Here is a 22,332-nt window from a genome sequence, read left to right on the forward strand (position 1 = left end):
TGATTCCCCTCTGTTTTCCAATTGCTTTTGTCTATACTCAAATGCTGTTATGTTGTCTTTACATTTTGCTCATAGCTTATAGTTGTTCTCTGCAGAGAGACATGTACATTAAGAACTAGTAGGCCATGCCAGAAGCTGAACTTTTTTATTATGAACTTTTAAGTCATCAAGTTTACAGGTTACATATGGTACTGTGCAGTATGGTTTGCACTTCACTCACTGAAAGCAAGGGCAAATATTTTTCATGTTTAATAAATGTAATTTGTCAAAAAGAAATTCTGTGTCCTCGCTCATTTTTAAAATTGGATATTCACCAATTCCTTACTAAGTCTTTATAAATTAAGGATAGCAAACCTTTGTCACATATGTCACAAATACATTTTCCTTACTTGTGATGTTTGTAGTATATAACATACAAAAAGCTTTTTTTAATATTTACAGTTTTATATTATGAAATATAACATTTCATTCTTTAAAACATACCTGTTCATCATGGGAAATTTTTTAAAAATCCTTTCTATGAAAATAAAAATTACCTATCGTCCTTCCTCTTCCTTCAATACACTTTTATGGCTGTTTTTTAAAAATGAGGTATACTTCCAGTCATTTGGAAGTCTGTTTAACATTATCTGCTGAAATTGAAGTTATATACATTGTATGGCCCAGAAATCCCATTTCTATGCTATAAATTATAGCACATTCTTATAATGGTGCTATATAGCAATGAAAATGAAGGAAATATTACTTCATGCAAAAAACATGGATGAATCTAACAAATAAAATGTTGAGTAAAAGACGTCAGGCACAATAGATCACATACTGTATGGTTCCATTTAAATTAAAATACAGGCAAACTAGTCTATGCAGTTCTCAGTCAAAATGGTGGTTATTTTGTCAGAGCAGGAAAAGGACAGTGATTGGGTGGGAGCCTAAAGAAGGGTGGCTTCTGGTAATTTCTATTTCTTCACTTCAATAGTGGTTACACTTCTGTTTACTCTGTCATAATTCATCAAGCTATACACATAATTTGTGCATGGAGGATATAAAAAAGCTTCATGTTCATTTTGAAGAACATGAAAAAGCTATGCAGAGAAAAAGAAATAAACTATGATCCACCTTCTCATTTTCAGATATTTACTAATTTTGGATGTAATTTACTCTTTTCAACATATATTTATAATGGTATTATCATATACCATGTATATGATTTTATGTAATGCCCTTTTACTTTGTGAATGAACATATTCATATTTGTTAATGATCCCTCACAGACTCAACCTTTAGTTACCACATATTTTATTGAATGATATCTTTAATAAGAAGATATAAGGTAATGAAAAGCAAGAAGAGTTCAGTTGCAGCAAAAACTAAACCTCAAAGTAGATATTGTTAACTATTAATTATAAAAATAAAGAAAACAAGTTCAATGTATAAATCAAATTGTTATGGGTATGACTGCATTTTTAATAAGTCAATGGTTTGTAGTTTATGTAGGTAGGGCTATAGCCTCAAAGAGTGCCATAGGAAGTATGTTCCCAGAAAATGAAATAAAAATTCAAAGTTGCTTAAGCTACAGGAAGAAAGTAACTTTTCCGCTTTGGTGAAGTCTGGGATAAATTATACAGAGCACACACAATCCAGCAACAGAAAAATAGTAACTAGAAATAAACTAGCATATAGGCAAGAAAATACTAGGCAAAGCATATTACTACTTACCAAATCTACCACCCATGACAGACATAGCTAGCTGATCTAATGAGATCTGTTTTGATTGATCCCCTTTGTAGCAGGCTAGGCAGCCACTACCAACTAATTAAAGTCAGCATAAAGTGTACTTGTCATACCTTGACATAGTTAAATGGTATGTTAATGAAAGAGCACTAACCTGAGAATTAAGATACCTGGATTCTAATATCAACTATGAGACATTAACCAGTCACATGATACTGAATAGGTAACTTAGGTTCTTTTTTTTTTTTTTTGGTAACTTAGGTTCTTTATTGTGGTATGAGACTATATCCTCATATCCTCCTCTGTCTGTACTGGCACCATTATTTTCCCTACTAGCACTGCAGTATAGTTTGTTAAATTAACAAATAAGTGTTAGATTTGCTCCGGAAGGAAACTGGTCTATGTGAAATCTTAAAGGAAACTAAGAAATAAAAATGTCAGTTTTTGATACCAGAACCACTGCATCTGTATAAACATTCTACTCCTTTGATTCCCTTTAAAACAATGATTAATTTTTACTACTTTATAATACAATGGTTTCCAACTTAGATGTCTACTAGGCACTTCAGAGTTAACATGTCCAAAACTAAACTCTTGGTGATCTATCAATCACCAAAGACCAGACTAAACTAGTAATATTTCTACACACACACATTCTTCTCCATCTACAGTCTATCCTTTTACTTGTTCAGGACAAGTAATAGGAAGTTATCTCTTTCCTTGTTGCGTCTACCTTCAAAATATATTTTGGATGTACTCATCCTAATCTTCTCCGTTGCTGCCACCCTTTTAATCCACCATCACCTCCCACTTGGATTATCAAAATCAAGTGCTTACACTGATATCCCTGATTCTGCCCTTGCCCCTACTGCATTTATATGTAGCACAACAGTGATGCTACTGACTAGTAAACCAGACCCTGCCTCTCTTTCCAGTACTCTAAACCATCAATGTCTTTCCATTTCTCTCCTTAGTACCTACAAGTCCTTAGTATCTATAAGACCCAAAATTATTCTGCCCCCATTTTGCTGAACCCTTCACTTTCCACTCCCCCTTCACTCATTCTACCTTGCCACAGTGACCTTTTAGGTGTTTCTCAAACATGCCAGCTTTATCTAGTGCTTCAAGGTCTGCATGTACTGTTCATATCACTATTCCTAGAGATATCTACACATCTCACTCCTTCACCTCTTTCACAAATTTTGTCCAAATGTCACTTTCTAGTGAGACCTATACTGATCACCTATTAGAAACTACAGCCCTGGGCTGTAGCACCTGAGTGGCTCAGTCAGTTAAGTTTCCAACTCTTGGTTTTGGCTCAGGTCATAATCTCAGGGTCATGGGATTGAGTCCCACAACAGGAAGGAAGGGAGAAAGAGAGGGAAAGAGGAGGGAGGAAGGAACTGCACTCCCCATGGCCCTCACTCAACTTTCTCCAGATTACATCTATTTACTTATAATAACCTACAAGATTTATCTCCCTCCTTTGTTGAAATATAAGGTCCATGATGGTAAGAATTTTTGTCTGTTTCATTTACTATTCACATACTGGTGGCTAAGAAATACTTAGTAAACATCTCTGAATGACTATGTTCTATATAACCTTAAGGTTCCATTCAAGTGCTTATGGGAAACTGAAAATTCAATATTTTGCTTGTAAAAATGTATCTTTAGGAATATAATCACTGAATAACACTAAAAATACTTGCAAATAGTACTACTGACCACTAACACATTGGAGACAACCAATATATTAAAATATGATGCCTTGTAAACTTATTTATGGGCCTCAAATCAACATTTCTATCATATCTGTTTAACTGAATGATACTCCAAAAACCTGAGTAAATCATAAGAAATCATTACTATTTAGACTACTACTTTATATGATTTAGGATTTACTCTATATTTTATATTCCTCAAAAAAGCCAGAAAAATGAACCGGAAGAGGAGATACATACTAACTAGGCTTCAACTGTAATCTACAACATCTGATTTAAAATTTGCTTCATGAAAATAACGCAACATTGTTTTCATATGTTGACTCTGTAAATGTACAAAATTAAACATACTACAATAAAATACTGCTTTTATCTGTTTTATACAGTAAGTTTGAAGCAAATTTTAGCTCCCTCTGAAAAGGAACTGATTATGCATTCCAGAGTTTTGCACAAACCAGATTGCTCTCTTTCTTATCTTTCCAACAGACAAGATTCCTCTAAGAATGTATTTCAGTCAAAATATAATTATTTGTGAGTTTTGCAAAAAGTTTACCAGTCATCTGCTCTGATTATCTGGAAAGAATGTCAATTATAAGTCAAGGATCATCAGGTAGCTAAAGTGAAATGTGATCTTGTACTTATATCTTATAAATAAGGGATGGCACTGTTTAAAGACCGTATTTAATTTTGGATTAATTTCTCATAAAATAAAAGAATTTAAAACTACAGGGATGCCTGGGTGGCTCAGCAGTTGAGCGTCTGCCTTTGGCTCAGGGCGTGATCCCAGGGTCCTGGGACTGAGTCCCGCATCAGGCTCCCTTCATGGAGTCTGCTTCTCCCTCGGCCTTGTCTCTGCCTCTCTTTCTCTGTGTCTCTCATGAGTAAATAAATAAAATCTTTAAAAAAAAAAAAAAACCTATTACAGCAGAATCATTGAAAGGCGAGGCCTAGGAAAAGTAGGGCTATAATAAAAACTTGTTAATGAAGTAATCACAGAACAGTTTGCTTGTATTTTATATTACTAATATTTACTCTTCTTAACAATATTTCTAAATTTCGGGACTTCTGGGGGGCTAAGCAGTTAAGCATCTGCCTTTGGCTCAGGGCGTGATCCTGGAGTCCCAGGACTTGAGTCCCACATAGGGCTCCCTGCAGGGAGCCTGCTTCTCCCTCTGCCTATGTCTCTGCCTCTCTCTTTCTGTGTCTCTAATGAATAAATAAATAAAATTTAAAAAAAAAAAACAATATTTCTAAGTTTCAAGTCACATAATTTTTTGCTTTTGTGTCAAATGTGGACTTTTCTCACTTTTATCTTCAAAGATAAACTGCATAAATTAGTTGTTGGAGCTATTAAATTAATCTGCCCTGATAAAACTCCTTGCTAATTTAGTCATTTAAAGATTTAGTATTTAAAGATTTAACTTACTTTTAAAACTAAAACAGAGGGGGCAGCCCAGGTGTCTCAGCGGTTTAGGGCTGCCATCAGCCCAGGGCCTGATCCTGGAGACCCAGGATCGAGTCCCGCGTCAGGCTCCCTGCATGGAGCCTGCTTCTCCCTCTGCCTGTGTCTCTGCCTCTCTCTCTCTAATAAATAAAATCTTTTTAAAAAAAATAAATAAATAAAAATAAAACAGACTACACCTCTCTCTGTGAGAAGAAAACTAGGCAATCAAGACTTATTTTTGTACAATTATAATTCTATTACAAAACTGCCCTGTTATTGAGAAATCAGACAATAATAAGCCATTACATCCTACAATACAGGTATGAATTAACAAATGTAACTGAGAACTGCTGTGTCAATAAATAATGACCGCTATATACTTTGCTCAGCTGTTTTAAGAATAATTCCACTGTATTTGTCAGATATAGGTCTATTACTCATAATGTCATGACATCAGGCCTGATAGGCATACACAAGTACTAACTGGCAATTAATCTGTATTATGTTCATATGCAGAAAGGGGTGGACACGGCAGGCCTAAGGCTGCTATCCTTAGAAAAGCCTGTTTGCAAGGTTGGCCTTTTGCTGGTGTCTGACAACTTTGATTTTGGGAGTGTTCCCATCATTCCCTAATTGCTAAGAGTGGCTCACTGTGTCTAAAACTGTTTGTGCAAACCATATGGTTTAATGCTGAACACCTGCTTTCCTTCTGGGAGTCTGAAATTTTGGTAATGCTAACCAAAGGATGCCCATGTGACCAATCCCTAATAAAAACTCTGAGGACTAAGTGTCTAATCAGTTTCCCTAGTACACAACATTTCACATATGCTGTCACAATTCAACACTGTAGGAATTAAGCATAGCCCAAGTGACTCTACTGAGAAAGGACTCTTGGAAGTTTGCGCCTGGTTTCCTCCAAACTTCATCTCATGTGCCTTTTCCCTTTGCTCTTTTTGCTTGTATCCTTAGGCTGTAATCAATCTGAGCCATGAATATGAATATGTGATGAGTCCAGTGCAGGGCCAAAGAAGAGGAATTTTTGTACCTTCTATCTCTTTATATTTCTTAGAGTATATGACATACTCTTAGACATAATAGATACGTTTGGTGATTTTATATATTATCCTCCTAATATATAGAAAATAGTTCCATCTCCACTTCAGTGTTAGTTAACATTGGTGAACTGTTAAATGGCAAAATATATGTGATAATAATAGCACCATTCAAACCACAAAGGAAAAGTTTTTGGCAGGTTCAAGTAATGCAGTTGGATAGAAGATTGATTTCTTTGACCATTTGCAGTCCGCAGCCCTCCAATTTGTTTTAATAATGTTTTGATAGTTTTCTGCCTGTAAACATCCTAAAGAATATCCAAAGCATTCTTAATTTTTTTGTCAGTTCACATTATCTTTGGAATTTACAAAATGTAACATATTTAATTGCATGTGACTGACAGAAGAAGATAGGCATTTTATCAAACTTCTGTGTTAACTAAAGTCTGCAATGTCTCAAAAAGTGAACAATCCATGCTTTCTTATACTTTATAGAATTCCTTTAGAACTAACACTACCTATTGGTCAAAAGACTGCAGCAGAAGACACTGATATGAAAGAAACATTAGGGCAGCCCCGGTGGCACAGCGGTTTTGCGCCTGCCTTCAGCCCCGGGGTTTGATCCTGGAGACCCGGGATCAAATTCCACGTCAGGCTCACTGCAGGGAGCCTGCTTCTCCCTCTGCCTGTGTCTCTGCTTCTCTCTCTCTCTCTCTCTGTGTGTGTCTCTCATGAATAAATAAAATCTTAAAAAAAAAAAAAGAAATATTAAAATAAGGTAAAACAAGGTCCCAAAGGATGAAAGGAGTCAGTGAGCAGTTGATGCATCTAGAGCTCCAGGCCATCTGTGATGCCAGAGTACTTTTTTGGTCTTGATATATCACAGCAAAAAGAAAAAATATATATTATTTTTAAAGCTAACTTCGTTATTCAATATGGAAGCTTTATATCAAATGCCAAGTATGCAATTAATAAAAAGCAACAAAATATAATGATTTTTTGTACAAAACAGAAATTCAGTGACTCTTCCTCTCATGCACTATTTCCAGAAGGAAAACTGTAACACAAGAATGTATACTTATGTGCATATTATATATAAAATATATATGACAAACTACATATATGTGTGTCTATATGTAACATACAATATATATGACACAGTATTACTAACATAGAAAATATAAATCATAACTTAGCCAAGAGTCAAACACATGTAAAAAGGAGAAAAAATGAGTGGGAAATATCAGAAAGGGAGACGGAACATGAAAGACTCCTAACTCTGGGAAGCGATCTGGGGGTGGTGGAAGGGGAGGTGGGTGGTGGTGACTGGGTGATGGGCACTGAGGTGGGCAGTTGATGGGATGAGCACTGGGTGTTATTCTATATGTTGGCAAATTGAACACCAATAAAAAATAAATTTATAAAAAAAAAAAGTCCCAGAGTGAAAAGTAACCTCCAAAGGTCATCAGATCATCTTTCTAAAACAAGTTGGTAACTCCCAGATCCAAGAAAGCAATGATTCTACCATCCCGTTTGATGGAAGAGAATTTGCTTTGGCTTTTGGGAAATGGGACACATGGGGAGAGATATGACAGTCTAGAATCTTCTTTCAGTTTCATCCCCAACATAGTATTAGTATTCACTATGTTAATATCTAAAAATACACTTTGGTAATTATAGTGGCTCTATTCATTGCCAATATCACTGGCAAAAGAATAATGCCATAAAGTTTAGTTTTCTACCTAAATCAATCAATCACTAGCTTGTCTGCTGATATATACTCTACCAATAGTTAATAATCTTGTCAAAGTCTATGTAATAACAAAATCAACATTCTCAATTCTGTGTCTAAACTCTAGGTTGACTCATTAAATCAAAGTTAAATTCCAAAAGAACAGGTGAGGAGTTACTATTTTTCTATTCAAAAAGCAAAAAAAAAAAACAAAAAAAGTGTATTTTATGAAGACAAAGATTGTCAGGTTGACACCAGTTTAATACAAACACTGCTTAATTTGTTACCCAAAAGCTAAGGTTATAGTTAGCTTCAGGTTAGTTGTTTCAGGTTATAGTTTTTTTTTTTTTTTTCAGGTTATAGTTTTCATTATTTGAAATCAGTTACTGTGACTTTATAAAAACTCACCGTAGACTAAGAGTTATGTGATTGTTAATAAAAATTGAATTTTAGAAGTATTAAGGTATGTAACAATGAAACATTCTAAATGTTACCTGCTACTTAAGATAAATTTTAATTCTGTTTAAACATAAAATGAAATGTGCAACTCAGACTGAATCAGTGTATAGTAAAAACCAATAGGCAATGAAGGTATCACGGAAACTGGTTAAAAATTATAATGAAGAGAGAACTAGTAAGAATATAGCAACCTGGCTGAAATTGATATTCATTAGGGTACTCTTCACATCAATAGGGAGCATTTGGACTCTGTGGTCTTTATCAGTGTCCCAGCTGGTAATGGTTGAAGGTTAATGCCTTACCCCATTCTGTTCAATTTTCTATCCTAATTAGCCCTCCAAATCTATAGCTGTGAGCACCAAGTGTCTGTGCTCAAAAGAAACTAATTAATGCTAGCAAATTAGATCAAGTCCAAAGATCCAACAGCCAAACTCTTAGTTAAATGCTCCTTGTTAATAGGAAGTGTAGCTGTCAATAACTGCTGTTGGTGACTATAATGAGGCATCTTTCTTTCATTGAAAGTGATTTCATTTCTCTTTGTCCCCAGAAAAGCTGTTCCATTCCCTTCAGAAACCTAAGTTGCTGGCAGTCTGACCCAGTTCTTATGATCAGCTGGGTTGAAATGACATGCAAAAAATCAAACAGAAAAGCTTTCCTACATAGTCAGGTTTCAGGCATTTAGCAGAAAGTCAGATCACTTATTAAAAAATTCCTCTATCTTTATCCAAGAACTATATACAATGAGAACACGTAATGCTTTTTCATACAATCCTACAATTATTTAATAAAGCAAAGGCTATTAACAGTAAATAAACTACAAGGAAATGTCCTGATTCTAAATTACATCTCATTGTTCAGTTCAAATGTAGCTCTTCTGTTGCTGCTTAAGTGATACCAATGTATGCTCTTTATTAAATCACATGGTTAAGCAGGAGGAATAAAGATTATTCTTTTATAAAATAATCAATTTTAGATTCTATAACACTGTTTTAGACCATATGGCCTAAAAAAATCAATATATGATTATCTATAAAAGATTCAAATATTCAAAAATCAATTTTCATAACATGTTCTAATAGGGGCGAATGCATTGAAATAACTCAACCAGATCTCAAATTTTAAGATGCCTGAATCTTCAGAAGATTTTCAGTATACTGAAAAAAAAACAAAACAAAAAAAACTTAACCAAATCAACACCCTAAACAACTTTTGATAAAGAAGCAAAAAATAAATATTTTCTTTTCTGTACCACTCATTATGTGATAGTAGTCATGCAACAGCAAACTTACAAATATTTTAAAGTTATACTCTACTACTTTCATTTTAAAAAACCAAAAAGTTTCACTGTTGATGAATAAGCAAAGGCAGTTCTGAAACCTGAACCCAATTATTCTGCATTTTCATCTGAATCATGTGAGTAAAAACCCAATCTATAATTGAGCTAGCTAACTTTATTTCATTCTAGATACCTGAATAATGTGTTAAAAACAGCATAAATACAATTAATACTTATCAATATACCAGTAATAAGTAAATTTTCCTGGTAGTGAAAAGTTAGTCCTATAATTTCATCATGCATTGTTAATTTTTATCCTCCCTCATCTGAGTTAGAACATGTATTTTTTTTTTAAAGTTCTGAGTCAAGTGGAGGATTATCTCGAGAGGATCAGCATGACACCTGCCAATGTCAGCTTAGCACTGACCGCTGTCTGCAGGTAGCAATAGGTTAATTTCTCCTGACACCTGGAGGTGTGGGTGGAAGAAAAGTGCTCTTGATTAAACACTAATTAACAGGGAAAGCAAAGCTAGTATCAGAATGAAAATAATTGTTTTTATTTCTTTAAGGATTTTATTTATTCATGAGAAACTCAGAGAGAGGGGAGGGGCAGGAAAAGGCAAAGTTAGAAGCAGGCTCCTCTCAAGGGGAGCCCAGTATGGGACTTGATCCCAGGACTCCAGGACCACACTGTGAGCCAAAGGCAGATGTTCAACTGCTGAGCCACCCAAGCATCCCAAAAATAATTAATTATTGATAAAATTTATTTATAGATGGATTTAACTTAAATCTAATTTATGAATGGATTTTAAACTGGAATAGGTTATAAGTCACCTAAGAAACAGAAATGACTATCACACAATGTCCATTCCGAGGAATAGTATACTCTTCTCTCACTGCTTCAATCCATGGATTCCAAAGGTCATTCTCCAAGGAGAACAGCATCAGAGGGACAGAAGTATTCCCAGCATACAAACATTACTGACACCACCTGGCTCCCCTGTAGAAACTTGCTGGGGAATTACAGCCCATCATCCTAAGAATCACTGAGATCCCTCAAAGAAGATGACTACAGGGAAAAGTGAAGAGGAGCCAGGAAAATAGTCCTATGTCAGCAAAATTTTACTACTAACTTCTTCTAGATAGCCATTTCAGGAGGTGGATTTTTTTAAAAAGCTATTTCTACAGTGATACTGCCATCTGCTTTTCTAATGATCCACTGCTTATGGCCTCATTTTTTCACCAAATATTATATATTAATCAACAGTATCTTTCTAGATTTACGAAGTACAGGAGTATCTCTTGTTAACATTTTCCAAAGAAAATGTGCATATATGAGTGCCTAGTGCATGCATTTACATAAATATCTTCCACTTAGAAATGTAAAATACGGGGACACCTGGGTGGCTCAGCAGTTAAGCATCTGCCTTCAGTTCAGGGCGTGATCCTGGAATTATGGGATCAAGTCCCACATCGGGCTCCCTGCATGCATGGGGCATGCTTCTCCCTCTGCCTGTGTCTCTGCCTCTCTCTGTGTGTCTCTCATGAATAAATAAAAAAGAAATCTAAAAAAAAAAAAAAATTTAAAATATGGAAAAGGAAAAAATAAAAAGATGCATTGTAAATAATATTGGGATTCCATTAACAATTCAGTAATAGACAATGACACCAAAGATCATCTTAGTATATATATCTATATGAATATGTTTATGAAGAAAAAACAGGTACATGTTACATTTGATGTTTCTTATTTCCCTATCAAAATCACTAGAATAACTTGTTTCTCTAAAATACTCAAAACCAAGTTTCTCTCTATATATGTAACCATACTTTTGGGGAAAAAATGTTTTTTACTGATAATTTGGGAGAATATGTTTAAATTGTAAATGAACACCGTCTGGAAGTTCTGAAAGCTGAAATACTGGTATCTCAGTGAAAGGGTGAGAAGCAATTCATACATATTAATTCATTGACTACTTGATTCTGAGGCTAAGGATTAAATTCAGATCATATTATAAAAAATGTATTTGATCTTTATATGAATATTTGAATCTTACCTTGAACTTGTTCAGAACATCTCTCTCGGGCTTTTTCTCTCATTATTTTAGGGATCAAAACATCTTTTTCAACATGTCTGAGATGCTGCTCTGGAAATAAAAAAAAAGAAAAAGATTTTTCTTTAATATAATGAAGTCTCACGTAAATCACCAGTTTAGGAAAAATAAGCACTCTGGCTTACTCAAAATAAAAGCCTATACAGACATACTAAAAACTGACTCTCACAACCTCATAAAGTTGTGATTATTTTAGTCACTAAAAATCATTCTAAATAATTTTTATATACAACAGAAAAAAAAATATGGGACACAGGCAATATCTTTCCAAAAACTTCTACAAGCTATATTGCAACACTTTTATTTGATAACATAGTCCATGCAGTCTTGTCAAAATTAAAGTCATAAACTAAAACATTAATTAGTTCTTCAACCTAGTAGTAAAGAATAGCCTAAGAAAGAAAGAACTGGTAGAAGAAAAGCAGAACTGCATGTGCACATAAAAACACTGCACGTGAAATTTATGTGCATTTTAAACAAAACTACCACAGTTAGACTAAAATGATAGAGCAGCTACTGCAGAGTCCTACCAGCTCCTTAAATTCATAGAGTCTTGAAAAACAATGGGGTAGGTGTCCTCTGAGAAAGCAAAATAATCAAGAGTCTCTCTGAAAGACAAAAGGCAAATGAGATCAGCTTAAAGGAGCTAATCATACACAGTTTTTCCCCAGGAAAAAAATTGATGCCAAAAGTGGGTATTGCTCCATGCACTGAAGCAGCAAAAATGAGAAGAGACTTCCCTGAAAGAAACCAAAGCATTACTAAGTTAAAATACTTCAGTAGGAGCAAGTGGGTGACCTCTTCTGCTGCCTTTACATCATAGGTAAAAGAAGTAATACCTGTATTTATCCCCAAAGGATCAGGAAGTTTCCCAATATCTAGTGACAGCTAAGACCTTAGACCAGGAGCCTCTAAATTCTTCCTGGTACTATACAATTCCCAACAACCTCTGGAAATAGGCAGCGATGAAGTGATAGATATTTGCAAAGAGTGTAAAAAGGGATCTTAAAAAGCAAACAAAATCAACAACAAAACAGCCAAGAATCCCCTAAATTAAATGGGACAACACAGTGAAAGGGAGAAACCAACTCTAATTAATCAAGAAATATCCACATCTTGGAGAGTTAAAAGAGTAAAAAAATATATATGTATTTTAAAGTTTAATAAGTATACTGAAGTAAATAAAAAGATAGGAGTCCTCAGACAGAAACGGATCATAGAAAACCTACACGCACTTTGAAAATACCTGAAGGTCAAAAATTCTAAAAGCTTCAAAAGGGAGAACACATAACCCACACAGAGGAATGAGAATCAGATTTACATCATGTTTCACTGCCAAAACTTGGGATGTATGAAGACAATGGACAGATAATTTCAAAGCTCTGAGATTGAATTACTTTAGATCCAAGAATTCCAAAGCCAATTAAGAGTGCAGTTAAAAATATTTTCAGATATGTAAGGACTGAAACCCCTGGCAAATCTTACTGAAAAGGACTGATCCCTATTGTTGTGCAACAGCCATCAATCAAACTTCATGGTGTAAAACAAACATTTGTTATGCATGGAGATCCAACAGTCTAGTAATTCAGAACGGTAAAGCAGAATGGACTCCTCTGCCTCACAGTATCTGGGGCCTCATCTAGGCTGAGTCAAATGACTGGCATTAACTACAACAGCTGCAAAAGCTGAGGTTGGAGGACTACTTCCAGGATGACTTCTTTCTTCACTTACATATTTGACAAATGGGCTGCAATGGCTGTGAGGACTATAAACTAGAGCACCTATACATGGCTTCTCCATATGGTTTGGCTTCTCACAGTACAGCAGGTAAGTCAGAGGGAGAGGAAGCAACCTAAGAAGGAATGTCTAAAGAGCAAGCGTTCCAAGAAAACCACATAAAAGCAGTATGGCCTTTTCTGACTCTGTCACAGAAGCCATGAAACATCCTTCTTGTCTCACTACATTGATCAAGTCACAAAGGACAGGCTATACTCAACTGCAGGGGAATGAAGACTCCATTCTTTCTTGCAAGGCCACATTACAGAAGAACATGAGGGATGGAAGATGTGACTTTCTTTGTAAAACAAAACCTACCATAAGAAGTAATAAAGAATATACATACTCTGATAAAATAAAAATGAATCCCTGATGTACAAATGTGAAATATATAAAACATATTAGAAAAACATATTTTTAATATTAAAATTATAAAGCACCTGAACCATATCATCAACTATTTACAGAAGATTCCTCTTGATAACAGCTAAATATTGACCAAGATAAACCATAGTCTATGAAACAAATCTCAGTAAGTTTAAAAGAATTCAAAATCATACAAAGTATGTTCCCTGACACCAATGTAATTAAGTTAGAAATCAGTAACAGAAAGATGTCTTGATAATCTCCAAACATCTGGAAACTAACACACTTTTAAATAGCCCTTGGGATGGGGCACTTGGATGGCTCAGTGTTTGAGCATCTGCCTTTGACTCAGGGTGTGATTCCAGGGTCCTGGGATCAAGTCCTGCATCAGGCTCCTCCTGTAGAAACTGCTTCTCCCTCTGCCTATGTCTCTGCTTCTCTGGGTCTCATGAATAAATAAATAATAAAAAAAAAAAAAAAAGAAAAGAAAAAGAAAAGAAAAAAACCCATGGGTCTAAGAAGAAATCAAAAGGGAAATAAAGTATTTTGAAATAAACGAAAATAAAACAGCATAATTTGTGTGCTGCAGTTAAAACAGTACTGAGAGGAAAATCTGTAACACTAAAAGTCCACTTTGAGAAAGGAGGATGGTCTTAAATCAATGACATAAACTTCCAAAAAAAAAAATAATGACATAAGCTTCCACCATGAAATACCAGAAAAAAGAATTAACACAAAAGAAAATAAGTAATAAAGATCAAAGCCAAAATCAATAAGCTAGAAAATAAACAAAATGATAGAGAAAAGCAATGAAGTCAAATAAGATTATCTATCTAGAAAATCCAGTCGAATCTACAAAAAAGCTACTAGAACTAACATGTGAGTTCAGCAAGGTTTCCAGATATAGGATTAATATATAAAAATCAAGTAGAGATTAAATAATAATTTTTAAAATAGCATTTTAAAAGATGAACTAAGGCTCAGGAGCTGCAGGATGAAAAAAAGAAATCTATCACTTACTTTACCAGAGTCTCAGAAGGAAAAAGAATGTAGAGCCAAAAAAATAGTTGAAGAAATAATGGCTGAAACCCTTCCAAATGAGGCAAAAGACATAAACCTCTTAAGGAAAACAATTAAAAACACAAAGAAACCTAAGACCTAAGATACCTAAGACACATCATAATCAAACTTCTGAAAATGAAAGGCAAAGAAAAATCTTCAAAGCATCAGAGAGAAATATAGGAGAACAAAGATTCAAAACCAAAGGATTTCTCAGGGCACCTGGGTGACTCAGTCGGTTGAACATCTGCCTTCAGCTCAGGTCATGATCCCAGGGTCCTGGGATTGAGCCCCGCATCAGGCTGCCTGCTCAGCAGGGAGTCTGCTTCTCCCTCTCCACATGCCCCTCCTCTCCACTTGCATGTGTGCTCTCTCTTCCTCAAATAAATAAAATCTTTAAAAATACACATACACAAAGAAAAACAAAAGATAAAGGATTTCTCATCCGAAACCACAGATGCCAGAAGGAAGTGCATAATACTTTCAAGTACTAAAGAAAAGAACTATCAAAAATTCTATATCCATCAAATATTCTTTAGGATTGAAGATGAAATAAAGACAACTCATATGAAGGGAAGCTAAGGTAATTTCTTGTCAGCAGACCTATTTTCAAAGAATGGCTTCCTTCAAACAGGAAGGATATGGTAACAAAAGGAAACGCAAAACAGGGATGAAGAAATACAACAGAGGGATCCCTGGGTGGCGCAGCGGTTTGGCGCCTGCCTTTGGCTCAGGGCGCGATCCTGGAGACCCGGGATCGAATCCCACGTCAGGCTCCCGGTGCATGGAGCCTGCCTCTCTCTCTCTCTCTCTCTGTGACTATCATAAATAAATAAAAAAAATAAAAAAAATTAATAAAAAAAGAAATACAACAGAAAGATAAACTATTCTCTTCTTGAGTTTTAAGTAATATCTTTGACAGAAGCAAAAATCATAGCATTCTCAATGTGTATAGAGGTAATACTAAGGATGACTACACCATAAAAGGGAGATGGTAAATCAACTTTGGGGTGATAGCAAGATTATCTCCATTCCACTTAAATGATAAAATATTCATGCTGAGAGACTATTATAAACTATGTATAATCTTGTAACAATCACTAAAAAAAAAATAATAAAAATACTAGATAAATCAAATGGAATATCAACAAATTGGAAGTATTTTTTCTGGCCATAATAGAATCAACTAGATACTAAAAACAAAAAGTTTTACTTTTGTAAAGTTTACTTTAGCAGGAAAATCTCCTAACACCTGGAAATTAAACAGTACTCTTCCAAATAAATCATAGATCAAAGAAGTATTAAGAAGGGTAGAAGAATACAAAAACAAAAACAGAACTTCCTAAAACTTCTAAGACAAAGCTAAAGCAGTGCTTTTAGGGAAATTTATAGCAATAAATGTTCACACTTAAAAAGAAAGTCTCAAACTAATAATCTATGCTTCCATCTGCAAAACTAGAAAAAGGACAAAAGGAACTTAAAACAAGCCAAAAAATAAGCAGAAATCAGTAAAATTGAAAACAGGGAAACAAATGAGATAATTATACTGAAGTTTTGTTATTTTAGAAAAATCAAACTGGCCCAGATGGCTTAATGACAAAGTCTGTGAAATATTTAAAGAAAAAATAACACCAATTCTATAGTCTCTTCCCAGCACATTTTATGAGACCAGTATTACTCTGATATCAAAAGTAAAAGCAGTATTTAAAAAAAAAAAACAACACAGACTAATATTCCTCACAATCTATAGACTCAAAAATTCTCAACAAAATATTAGCAAATCAAATCCAGCAATCTAGAAAAAGAAAAATACACCACATCAAATTGGGTTTATTTCAAGATACAAGGTTGGGTCACTATTTGAAAATCAACCAATGTGATCAATCATATTAACAGTCTAAAAAAAAGAAAACCATATGCTCATATCAAATGAAACAGAAAAAAACATTTAATACCATTCATTAAAACAAAACTTTCAAAAAACTAGGAAGAGAAAGGAACTTCAATCTACAGAGTGTCTGCAAAAATCCTATAGCTACATCACACGTAATGATAAAACACTGAATGCTTTCCTTATAAGAACAAGAACATGGAGTAAAATTGCATAGAACTATACACACACATAAGCATGTACATAAAAACTGGAGAAAACTGAGAAGTCTATAGTCTAATTAACTGTATTGTACCAACTTCAGTTTCCTGCTTTTGATATTATACCACAGTTATATAGAAGGTCATCATTGAGAGCAGCAGCATGAAGAACATGTAGGACTCTATCTAGTATTTTTTGCAACTTCCTGTGAGTCTATGATTGTTTCAGAATATAAAGTTAAAGGGAAAAAACTTCTAGTAGAAATCATAGGACAAAATCTTTAGGACCCAGAGTTAAAGAGTTCTTATACATGACACAAAACTCATGATCCATAAAAGAAAAAAAAAAATCAATAAATTCAAACTTCATCCAAAGTGAAGAACTTTTCACTCTACAATAACTGCTCTTAGGAAGATAACAACAAGCAACATAATGTGAAAAAGTATTTGCAAATTTCATATTTGAAAAAGGACTTGCATCCAAAATATATAAAAACTTCTTTAAACCCCAACAAGAAAACAATCCATTTAGAAATGAGCAAAAGATTTAAACACTATATAAAGAGACATAAGGATAGTAAATAAGCATATGAAGAGATGCTTAATATCACTAGTCATTAGGGAAATCCAAAATAAAATTATAAAAGTTACCATTAAAGACCTATTAAGATGGCTAAAAGAAAAAATACTACTACTAAGTGCTAACAAGGATGCAAAGTCACCAGATCTCTCATACATTCCCAATGGGAACATTAAATGGTATAGGCACTCTGGAAGATAATCAGGCAGTTTCTTATAAAAGTAAACATACATTTACCATATGACTCAGCAAACACACTCGTCAGGATTTATCAAAAAAAAAAAAATATATATATATATATGTTCACACAAAAACGAGTACACAGATGTTCACTGTAGGTTTAAGCTGTAATAGCCAAAACACAGAATTCAATGGGTGAATGAATAACAACAGTTCAACAAGACAACAGAATATTACTCAGCCATAAAACAGAATGAACTACTGATATACAAAAGCAGCAACTTGATGGATCTCAAGGGCATTATATCAAATGAAAAAAGACCATCTCAGAGGGTCTTTTTATTATTATATTATTTAATAATTATTTATTAAATTATTATTCATATTATAATTACATATTATATATTATTATTAAATTTAATTATTATATTATTATATTATTATGTGATTCCATTTATTGAACATCCTTAAAGTGACAAAATTAGAGTACTGGAAAGCAGGTCATTGGTTGCCAGTAAAGAGCTGAGGAAGGAGTTGGACTATTAAAAGCAAACGTGAAAGGTTTCCTTTGTGCTGATTTAACAGTTCTGCATGGTTACTTGACTATTCACATGTAATAAAATGTCATAACCACACACACACATACACACTCCATGTAAAATATGGTAAAATTTAACTAAAATATGTACCTGAGTTAGCATAATGTCAATTCCTGGTTCCTTAGGTACAATTAATTATAACAGTGTGCCCCAACTTTTTTCCATTTTTACTCTAGAGAGCCTTTTTAGACCTTTTTTTCTAACGCCCCTCCATGATACATTAATACCACAAACACACTATCTATACACTGCATGTATAACAGTACTTTATACATTAAAAAAGCAAGATTATTTTCTCCCTCTGATACCAAGCTTTGATCCTTTGAAAGTAACATCATATTCATGGATGGACTGTACTATGGTTATGAGAGACACCATCATTAGGAAAAGCTGGTGAAAAGGTACATAAAATCTGCCATGTTTTGCAGTTTGTTGCATTAAACTATTTCAAAATAAAGTGATAATTTTAAAAAGTTTAAAAATGTGTAAGAGTAAAGGACTTGGAATAACATTAAAATAGAACAACCAATTTAGATGATTTACACTACCTGATTTCAAGTGATTTCAAGTCTCAATACAAAGCTACAGCAATCCAAGTGGTGTAGTACTGGCATAATTAAGATAAACAAGTAGATTAATGTAACAAAACAGAGTCCAGAAATGTTTCCACCTATATATAGTCACTTTGCTTTGACAGATTCATCAAGGTTACTGAATGAAGAAAGAAAAAAACATTTTCAACAAATGGTGGCAGACCTAGATAAACATGGAGAGTGGGAAATATGATTAAGCCTCTGATCTACTTCACAGTACCCACAAAAACTAATTTACATCATAAACCTAAATGTAAAAACCAAAACTATTAAACCAAAAAACCCCTTCAATTCTCTTTGAGTAGACACAACAGCACTAAACAGAAGAAAAAAAGAGATATAATTTCATCAAATATAAAATCTGCTGTTCACTGAAAAACACCATGAAGAAAATTAAAAGGCAAGCCAGGAGAAAGTATTCACAGAACAGAGATACATAGATATAGATACAGATATAGATAGGTCCAAATCTATATCTATATATAGACACATAGATATATATAGATATATTTAACAAAGGACTTGATTGAATTTAGCATATATAAAAAACTCCTATATATCAATAACAAAAATACAATCAAATAAAAAAACCAATAAAAAAGGGACAAAAGGCTTGAATGGATTCTTCAAAAACAATACATACAAATTGTGAATATGTAAATGAACAGGTGTTCAAAATCATCAGTCATTAAGAAAATGCAAATGAACCCCATTATACCATTTCACACCCACAAGAATGACTAAAATTAAAAATACTGATAACACCAAATGTTAGAACGTGGAGCAATTGGAACTTTCATATATTGCTGGTAAGAGTGTGAAAACTTCTCTGGAAAACTAATTGCTAAGTCATAGTTAAATATACATCTAATCTACTTTCCACTCCTAGGTATTCATTCAACCAAAATAAATGACAATGCATTTCCAGAAAACGACTTGCACAAGTCTGTTCACAGAAGCATTATTCATAGTAGCCAAAAATGAGAAACAACCTAAATGCCCAACTGAATACTACTCAGCAATACAAAATAATTAACTACTAATAGACGCAACATGGGGAAAGCTCAAAAACTCTGTTGAGAAGAAGCCAGGCACAGGAGTAAATACTACATGATTCAAGAACATGAAAAAAAAATCTATGGTGATTAAAAAATAGAACACTAGTTATCTACGGGAGTTGAGAAGGATATTCTGTGGGGATGTCTTGATTGGGCTGTATACATTTATCAAAACTTATAACCTATAGATTTCACTGTATATTTTACCTCAATTTATAATATCTTAGCTTTAAACCAGGATAAATATCTGCACTCATGGGTGATAAACACATAACTATCAGAAATTAAATAGTAAGTGGATACAAAGTTCTATAATTTTCTCCTTAAAGATACTGTTCATCTTTTATTAGTCTCCTTAAAGATCCTATCCATCTTTTATTAGATTTATTTCTACCAATAAAAGTATATTTTCATAAGTAACATGTAATTATTTGTTGCTGGTATACAGGTTCACCTAAATTTTTTACATTGTCCTTATAACCAACACAATCTTAGTGAACTCTCATTGGTTCTAGTAAATTGTCCAGTTTCTTTTTTTTTTTAAAGATTTATGTATTTATTTATTCATGAGAGGCACAGAGTTATCCATAGTCTCTTCTAATTTCTATGTAAATAATCACAGGGACAGCTCTACTCTTTTTCAATTCTTATTGGCTATGTCCTTTAGAAAAATGATGAGTAGAAACTAACAGAACCTCTGTCTTGGATGCTTAAATTTCATTTGGAATTTTTATAGTTATCTTCACGTTAAGATTTGCCTAGGATTTTCCTTTGTGTTGCTTTAGCACCATAGTTACATTATTTAAACAATAAAGTAGGGACCTTTCTCTTCCCTTATATTCTGTGGAATGCTCTGTATAAAGACCATTATCAGTTCCTTTAAAAGTTTGGTAGAAACTATCTGTGGCTGTCAGTTTTATGAATCAACCTGGCTAGGCTATAGTCTCCACTTACTCAAACACTAACCCAGGTATTGCTGGGAAGGTACTTTGCAGATGTGATTAAAGTCTATAATCAGTCGTCTTTAAGTAAAGGAGATTATTCTAGATACTCTGGGTGGGCCTGAAAAGCCTTAAGAACAGAACTGAGATTTTCCTAAAGAATTGCTTCTGCAAACCAAACCTTCAGTTCAGAACCAAGAATTCCAATGCTGACAGCCATTCTTCCTGAAGCAGAGCCTGCCCTACAGACTTGCTCAACTAGCTCCCAGTCACATGACCTAGTAGTACCTGAGCATGTGTGTGTGTAGACTTACCTACACACAATAGCCCTGTGGTCTCTGCTGGAACTCTGAGTGCTATTAGGGCCCAGGGCTTGCGGTATGAATGTGACTGTATGTGAGACAGACACAGAGTTTTCTAACCCTAACTACTAACTCAATTTTCTAAGGGCTTTTTATTCTTTAGTCAGTTATGGTTTTAGTAAATTTATATTTCTTGAACAAACTATCCATTTCATCTACATTTTCCCAAATAATGATTCACATTTTTTCCTCTCTACCATACCTATAGTTGTATCCCAATTTCCACTGCATATGCCAGAGTTCAACAAACTAATTCTAGTTAAGGAGCAGACTTGTGAATACTTTAAGCTTTGCAGACTACAAACTACCTCATGTATGTTTTTTGTTTTTGTTTTTAACCACCTACTAACCATTTATAGCTTATGGGCCTTACCAGATTTTGCCTGGACCATGGTTTGCTGAAAACTGGCCTAAACTATTTATTGAGGCCTCCTTTTTCCCCTTAGCTTTGCCAGAGCTGCTGTAAGATGGGGAAAAGGATAGTAAGCTCATAGGAGGCACTGAAAGTATGGATGGAGAGAAAAGGGCAGCTTCAAGAGAGGCCCTACAAGATGCACAGGGCCTACAGGCACTAAGGAAAAGAGGATTCAAAGAAGGCTCCCAGTTTTCTGGCTCCCAGGGAAATGCCGTGACCACTCATTGACATAGGGAGCACAAAAGAAACACCAGGTAGGAGAGGAATTCAGCTGTGGACAGGGTGAATTTCAGATGCCTGTGAGACAGCCTATGGAGTGGAAAGCTGATGTGTACTTGAAGGTAAATAATAAAACAGAGGACTATCTCCACATATTTCTTTTCTCCTGGTCTGCAGCACACATCATATGAGGCATCAGACATTAACACAATAATTATTGAGAGCAGAAGAAATATTGTAATATACTGACCTCTTTTATAAAACCAATTTCAAAATGTTACCTCTTCCTTTCACATATAATTTTAATCTATCCAACTTATTAATAATATGTCCTGATGAGTCTATCTTTTGCTCTATAAATTTTGCAGTAGTCTTATATAACAAAAGCACTAATTTTAAAAATCAGTTCTTTAAATACAAGTATAGCTGTGTAATATTAAACTATTTTCCATAAGAAATATAATAGAAATTCGCCCATATTTTGAATTCTAGGTTGTAATTCCTACTTGAACACTTTTTTTTAGATGGCTTACAAAAACTCCTTCTGATCATTCTTCTAAAACC

At 34.1% G+C, this 22,332-nt stretch overlaps 1 protein-coding gene across 1 annotated transcript in view; it reads right to left on the reverse strand.

Moving 5' to 3' along the window:
• The window catches only part of CMC1 (C-X9-C motif containing 1), a 98,743-nt gene that overhangs the window by 48,417 nt on the left and 27,994 nt on the right, over positions 1–22,332 (reverse strand). Inside the window, exon 4 of the mRNA XM_049099599.1 lies at positions 11,473–11,562. Coding sequence (XP_048955556.1) covers positions 11,473–11,562 — 90 coding nt within the window. The remainder of the gene's footprint in view (positions 1–11,472; positions 11,563–22,332) is intronic.

The sequence above is a fragment of the Canis lupus genome, chromosome 23 (genome assembly GCF_003254725.2).
Source record: "Canis lupus dingo isolate Sandy chromosome 23, ASM325472v2, whole genome shotgun sequence".
NCBI lineage: Eukaryota > Metazoa > Chordata > Mammalia > Carnivora > Canidae > Canis > Canis lupus.